Source organism: Microchirus variegatus (assembly GCF_963457635.1).
Source record: "Microchirus variegatus genome assembly, chromosome: 1".
In the NCBI taxonomy this organism is placed as follows: Eukaryota; Metazoa; Chordata; class Actinopteri; order Pleuronectiformes; family Soleidae; genus Microchirus; species Microchirus variegatus.
In genome coordinates, this window is record NC_139802.1 from 39911382 (window position 1) to 39919489 (window position 8108).

The 8108-nt window shown below is 41.1% G+C and overlaps 1 protein-coding gene across 1 annotated transcript in view; it reads left to right on the forward strand.

Annotated features, from left to right (window-relative positions):
- The window catches only part of ap3b1a (adaptor related protein complex 3 subunit beta 1a), a gene marked incomplete at its 5' end in the record, with an annotated part of 66633 nt that overhangs the window by 37746 nt on the left and 20779 nt on the right, over positions 1-8108 (forward strand). Inside the window, 2 exon segments of the mRNA XM_083891068.1 lie at positions 1169-1217; positions 2731-2837. Coding sequence (XP_083747194.1) covers positions 1169-1217; positions 2731-2837 — 156 coding nt within the window.

The following is an 8108-nucleotide window of genomic DNA, read 5'->3' on the forward strand; positions in this document are numbered from 1 at the left end:
TTTTGATGCAACTGAAAACTACATAGGTTCCCCCAACACACTTGGAGGAGAAAAGTAAGTTCAGGGATATTCACCTGCAATGTAAAAGCTACATTTTTACACACTGTTTCTTTAATTTGCTAGCATACCTATCACAAAAGGGGTATAGAAAAATATTACACATTGCAGCTTTAATTCATTATCTGCTATTAAATGATTGATGTGTTTTGTAATCAAACGTTCAGTAATGGCAGTCGCTGTCCCTCACATCCTTATGTGCAGATCTTTGAAATCATCATTTGCACACAGATACAGTTTTGCTTCCATGTTATCAGATATCTCTTTTTCTTTTAAATCTTCTTTCATTTGCCCCCGTTTCATCCCTCACCACCTTTTTCCTCACTCGTTTTTGCTCGTCACATTACTCCCCCCACCTTTCCTTTTCTGCACTATGAAATTCTCATTTCATAGTTTGTCATTTGGGCACGGCCCATGAATTATGCATCTCTCTATCTCTTGTTCACCCTCACTTTTCATCTCTTACTCTTTTAGACCTCCATTTACTAACAAGGTTTCCGTCTCTATTACCACCCCGAGCGTCAATCAGAGAATATCTGATAAGATACGGCCTCTAACTTTTATTATTTGTTTTCGCTCTCATTCCTTTCTCCCTCGTCTGTGCTGTTGTTGTTTTTCCCCCCTCCTCCCATCTGCTCAGCCTGGAGTATGCAGAGTGGAATTTTATGGTTCTTTATGTGACGCGAGTAGAGCTCTGGTTGGTTAGAAGGGTGTGGAGAAGGGTAATAAAAGTGCTAGTATGTATAAATGCATTTTTATTGGGGCCTGTTGTGCTGCGAGGATAAGAGGCGTGTTTTGCAATTCCCACAAGTCAACACCTGACAAGCTCGGGCTCGGTCGCATGAGGTGGCGCGCAACGGTACCGACACCGTGCATGAACGGTCATCGGAAATCTCAGACATGTTGCGTATAAATGCATTTGCCTGTTTTTTGGGATGCGCGTGTCATGATCCTGAGAGACGGGGTGTCAACAAAATTGAGACATTTCATACACTGACGAACACAACGCTTTACATTTAGCACTTTTCTTTTGAAGTGAACTTTTCCTGTTGCATCACATCTACTCCAGTGTGTTTGCTCTTCTTAACATTTTATGTGTTCTGCTTTTTAGGTGGAAGTGAAGTCCAAGAAGGAAGTCTCACTGTTGGATCTAGATGACTGTGAGTTTCACTCAGTTTTTTATTTATTTATTTATTCATTCATTTATTTATTTATTTATTTATTTATTTTGTATGTCTCGCTATCTCGCTGACCGTTAGTCAGATTGCCCTAAGACTTTGGATATGGGTTGAGCATGGCCCGATGGTATGCATCCTTGATTTTCACATTATTTTTGGAGGAATTTTCACTGAATTTTCACTGATTTATCATGCTGCACTTTTGCTGATTTATCACGCTAAACCAGGCAGGCAGCGGCTCATCAGCAGCAGCTGCGCTGTCTGTAGCGGGAGGTGGGAGTGAAGAGGCTGTCATTTCACATTTTCACACAGTTCACCGCAGAACATGGTGTTATACTGAAACGACGAAGTCGGTGTCCATTCACCAATATGCAAGCACATTTATTTTGCATTAGCATGCTACTACTTTGCGGCTAACTTGGCGAACCTGTTTCCAAAGGTAAGCTAGTGAGGCTATGATTAGCATTAGCTTAGGGCTAACATAATACCAACACTTTGCAACCACATTAGGCACAACGCAAATGTTTGCATTTTTGATTAGCATTAGCGTAGCTAGCTGTTGTGACTGTCAGCAACGCCAGTCTGTATTATGTTAGCCTTTACGTTCCTTATCATGCAGTACATATCGGAAAAATCTTCTTGAGCTCCCACTATAGGAATACATACTTCCAACGGGCACTGCACTAGTTCATCAAAATGAACTCCAGCAGTGGTTTGAATTTATTAGGCGTCATATTAAAACTTCTGGAGCATCTACAAGGAATTGTCACCCAACTTGGCAGCAAACCCTCCGCTTCATCTATAAGTCTGGTTGCGCTTGTTGATTCCATTCTACCAAAAAATGTTCTATGCCTGCCCTGCAGACAGAGAAGGTTAGCTGACTCCATCTACCAGCTAATGGCCCAGATATTTTCCACTTTTGAGTCCAAAACTGAGAATATTGGGCAAACATCAGTCTGGTGGCCATTTATTTATGCAACAGTGTAAACGGTGTATTTGTATGTAAAAATAAAAATAAAAAATCAAATATGGCCATCATTTAAAAGAGTTTGGACACCCTGAATTAGGCCATTAGGTCATTGGAGAACAAATATTTTTTTTGTTGTGTGCGTTTTTTATAAAACATAATTTTGATCACAAAAAGTCACATTAACTGATCGTATTTTTATAATCATACAAATAATTTAAATTTATGTTCATCCATATTACTGGCCTTCATAAAGTAACCCCCTTTCCAAAAGTACCCACAAAGTACCAGCTATGAAAACCAAGAAATGTCTATTTTAATGCAAATAACCATACAACCATACTAACATAGCTATTGTGTGCAAAGTGGCCAAAAATAGGGACTTTAAAGCAACTGATGCTGGATTTGTAAGTTCATACTCTTTGGTGCTCAAAAGACGCTATATCTTACTGTACTCGGTCGTGGTTTTTAAAAGCTTTCAGTGCCTTTCTTGAGTGTTGAATTCTTGTCTTTTGACTTCGGTTTCAGTTTCTCCAGCCCCTCAGAACAACACTCCAAAGCCTGCAGTCCTGTCCTCGAGTCTGCTGTCAGACCTCGAAGGCCTGTCTCTCTCCAACGTCTCACCCACCATACAGGTTAGTACACTCGTGTGTGTGTGTGTGTGCATTAGAGACACACAGGATGACATTTCCTCCATCTGTGTGTGTGTGTGTGTGTGAGAGAGAGAGAGTCAATTGTTCCTTTCTGTCTGACACTGACAGAACAGCAGAGCAGCATATGAGATGGTGAAATGAGCCTCTCTCCCTCGTGGAACATTTCTGCTCCAGACGCCAACTATTGACCTTTTTCTGCCTTCTTATATTTATAGCCAGTCAGGACAGTACAACTGCTCTGCCCGTTTCCTTTATCTCTTATAGTCTGTCTTTTCTCACCCATGCAGTCTTTTGCTCTTCCACACCCTTGAACTCTATTTCTGTGTGTCATCTATAAGTTCTCTCTCTCTCCGTCGCCGTCCATCTCTCTGTCCGACGCAGCGTCCCCCGTGACTCCGTGTTGTGTATATCTGATGGTTGACCTTTCCCGGTGTGACGGCTCCTTTCTCTCGGCGGCGTGTGAGCGGCTCCACACGTTCAGTGTATTTTATATCCTGCCTTCCCTCAGGAGGGAAAATGTCCACACCGTTCTTTCTGCTGTTGCTCTATCTATTTTTTTTTGTGTTCACTGTGAGGTTCTGGGGTATATCTGCCGTTGGAGAACTTCCCATTCAGGACAATTTAATGTATTTGTTCGCACATGTTTGCAATATTCTTTTTTTTCTCCCACAATTAAAATCCTTCTAATGTTAATACTGTAAGTATTTAAGTTACAATTTGAATTTCCTTCTCGAGTATTTAGGAAAATGAAAAGCCCTAAACATATTGACTCAGTCATGCAGTGCTTCTTCCCTCTCTTGTAAACTGCCATTAATAAATAAAAAAAACTATTTTAGATTCAATTATTAGTCATAAAAATGACAGAAATGTCAATAAATATGTTTTACTGATTATAGATATGTCCTAAAATTACTTTTCACCCCCAAAGAACTGTCCAAAACGATTTTTTCCTGGCAATCAATCAATCCATTAATTCATTAATCATCAAATCAAAATGACTAATAACTTTTTGACAGTATGAACATCAGTTAATGTTCTTTAATACATTTAAAATGTCATTGTTATGACAATACTTTTCAGACAGTGTGTTTGAAATTTAGTTTGCACTCTGTATATGTATATATTTGTATGTGTGTGTAAAAATATATGTATATACATATGTATGTGTATATATATGTGTATATATGTATATACATATGTTTGTATATGTGTGTATATATACGTATGTTTACGTATATACACGTACATACATATATACGTATATATATATATATATATATACACATGTATATTGATATATACATATATATACCTATTAAAAAAAGGCAGTGAAAAGTTTTGACAGAGCCCCGTTTTCACATGAAGGACACTGCATGCACATAATGGAGTCGTCGTTTCTGCTCAACATCAAACGGAGGCAGAATAAAAACATCAACAGCAACAAAAGACAAATCACCAAAAGTTACACGCTGCAGCTGCAAATGCAAATTTTTAGTTCCTCCCCCACCGCATGTAGAACGAGCCACCGCTACTGACTGAGCAATGCTAAAATCAGATCCTGCCCGACAGGTCTGCTGCCTGTCAGTCAGTATGATTGACAGCTGCTGCTCTTAGGCCAGCGTTTATGCCGCACAAGTTAGTTGTTAGTCACTCTCCTCCTCCTCCTCCTCCTCATCCTCAGGTGAAGGCCAGGGTGTAATAGCGAATAGAAATGCAGATTAGATCGGGGAACTTTTTTGCACATCAACATCTGATTTAGAGTCAATTCTATGCATAAATACATGATGGGCATCGGAATTCATAGACGAGGGTAAATAACCTCACCTTTATTCTCTCTCTCTCACACACACACACACACACCCCTCCCCATATATGTGGACGCATACATATCAGCTCACACACACACATGCTGGTCCCAGTGTCATTTCTATTTCTCAGCAATCTGCCCACAGAGGCAGCAAGTCTGTCTCAGCTGAGCGCTCTGGCCCTTTTAGAGAATTACTGCATGGTTATCAAAGGTATTTAGATTAACCCCGGTCAGTGTCTTTGACCCACCTCCTCTTCTGCCTCCTCCTCCTCTCCCCGTTTTCTGCATACAGTTTCTCCCTCTAATAACATTTTGACATTAGGATCTCTCACAAATGCCTCTTAAATCCCCCCCTCGCCCATTCCCATTCTGCCCCCAAACCTCTTCCAACCACTGTCCGTGTGTGCGGCGGGGTGGCTAAGGCTGATAACTTTTCATTCATAATTAGCGGTCGGCGAATGGGACTGCATTGGGGGGAAATTGAACTGTCAGCGGCGGGGCGCAAGGTGTTTGACCCCATCACGCCAAGAGGGGGCCATCATAATTTGTTCATTTGGTGTCCATCAGGCGGGCGCCAGCTCAGCCCCTCCTCCTCCCTCATCTTCCTCCTCACCCCTCTGACCTCCCCCGTAGTGGGCGCTCTGGGTTCACGTCTAATTATGAATCAGCAGAAGGACCCCACGAGCACCGCGTATATAGCAGCCCCTGCCCTCCCAAACCTCGCGCTGCCACTCAAACTGCAGAGATTGCCTCTTAAATAGGAATAAATGCCCACACGGAAATAGCCAGTCATCGCTGTTGCCTCCGTAGCCAGCGGGAGTTTGGGGGAAATATTTGTGTTTTAATGCAGCTGTTGTGTTACTACGCAAGTGCAGGTTTCTACTGTGTGTCTGTCACACATCTGTGACACTTGGAAAGAGGCAGGGTGATATATATGTATATATGTATGTTTATGTATATATGTGTATATATATATGTGTATATGTGTATATATATATATATATATATATATATATATGTATATGTGTATATATGTGTATGTATATATGTATACACATGTATGTATGTGTGTATGTGTATATGTATACATATATGTATACATATATGTATATATGCATAAATATATATATGTATACATGTATGTATACATATATGTATATATGCATAAATATATGTATGTATATGTGTATGAATATATGTATGTATATGTGTATATATATGTATGAATATATGTATATATATTTATACATATGTACACATATATATACATATATATATATACACATACACACACATATATATGTATATATGTATATACACCCATGTCTGGGTTTTCTAACCTGTCATTTATCAGGCATTTTTTGTTTATTTCTTCTAACAATTAATACAACCAAATGATTAATTGAGAAAATAATTGCTTATCATATTTTAAAAAGAAAAAAGAAAGTTAGACAGAATCTCAACCTTCCAGAAAACTGTCATCAGTTTGTTCAGAAAACTTGCAAAGCTGGACAAAGGACACTCCTGTGTCTGAATAACAGTGCTCTATTATTGCTAATGTCCTTTAATGGAAAAAATTACAATATTAATCATTTTAGATCATCTAATTTACCGATAAATTAGTGTAAATGAACTAAACCCTGTCTTTGTGCGCTGGAGAGACTTCTTGTTACATTAAAGTAGTTTAAGGAGGCTGTAGTAACATTTATTTAATTCAATTTGCCACCAAGGTCTTTGCGATGCCCCTCAATTAATTGTCATCTTCTGAGTGAAGGGAACAATTAGGGCCTAAAGTCAAACACATGTCTTTTACCTTCGTCTGCACAACTCTTGTAGAACATAATGAAATCCTGCCTGTGCCATTGGAGGCAGACGGTGTCGAAAAACCAGAAATGGATTTTCAATATATGTCCATACATCTCCGTACTCCCAACACCCCCTTTGTGTTAAATTGGCCTCCTTATGCGCACGGCGCGAGGCTGCCTGGCTCCGCTTAGCCCTTTTTTGAATATGTCAGCGGGATTTTCAGGTCATTTGCCAGAGAGGATGTCGGGAACGTGGCGTCCGCGGGCGCTGAAGGTGACTGGTGCCTGTGTCATCCATCACAGCGGCTTCCTTTAAGTTGATGCATAATAGAGCCTCTCAATCAACTTCCTACCTCATTGTCACCTCCCCTCCTTCCTGTCCAGGATGGAGCCAAAGCCAAAGGAGGGGAACAAAAAAAAACAAAGGGAGAGTGACAGAGAAGTCAAGGTTACATCCCTCTTATTCTCTTATTTACACTTCAGGTGTTATGGGCCTGTGCTTTATAACAGGGCAACAATAGATGGAGGGGGGGGATGTGTGGGGACTTTAACTGTCCACTATGTCAAATTGGTGATAATAAGCAGTTTGAAGCTATGTCCTGTCCCTGTGACGCCTGCTCAGGACGAGGCGTCGGACAGGACCTTGAAGCAGGATGTGTCTGTCAGGGAGGTAAATCACCGTTGTGATGGGGGTGGCAAACATTACGGCCAGCTTTATCGACACCGACTGCTCTGACACATCCAAAAGTGGCCCAATAAATTTTGCGGGCTGGCGGTGGCGTGACGGGCGCACGCGAGGGCGCGGTGGCGTTACAGCGCTGCCGCAAATGTTTGTTTGACCTCCTTTACTGGTGCTTGGGCGCGTCTGGACACAAGAGACGCTGCTCGTCTTGACAAAGATATGTGGAGATGATTTTGTCGTCGGTTTTGCTATGGCTCATGTCACTCGAGCTGGCTCTGGGGATTTTTTTTAAAGGTCCCATATTATACCCTATTTCTCCAAGTTAACCCAGTTCCCTGGTGTCCTAATGAACATGTCTGTGACATGCTTTGGTCAAAATACCATAAGGATGAAGCACCACAGCAGTTCAATCACCCTGCCAAAACAGCCCTGTTCAGAACACTCCGTTTAGTAGTATCTCTTTAGGTCCACCTTAAATAAAGTAAAATGAAACTTGAGGAACAGGAAATGACATCAGCCACAGAGGCTACTGGGAGCTAACAGCAGTTGGCATTTGGAAAAGTGATCATTTGCAGGCTCCAGCAGGCACATTGCCATCATATATAACATGTATCAACTGGACAGATAAATCCTCTGAGGCTGGAAGTTTGTGCAGAACTCTGTGCTGCAACGTGGAAACCAAGAATAGAACTTTTCGTGGACCGTTGCACTCGCCAGCAACATTGCGTGTTTTATCTCCTGTACTTAGACTGAGGAGGACCACAAAAACATGAGTGAGTCATCTTTTTTCACACTGATAGGATCTCTAGAGTTCCAAATATAAGGATTTAAATGATTAAAAAGTTGATTTTGCATAATATGTCCCCTCTAAACTAGTCCCAACACGACACCTGGATTGTGGCGCTAACTTGTACGCGCCTGTGCGGGGCGCTGTAATGTTCTCGGATTGCTTCAGTTGG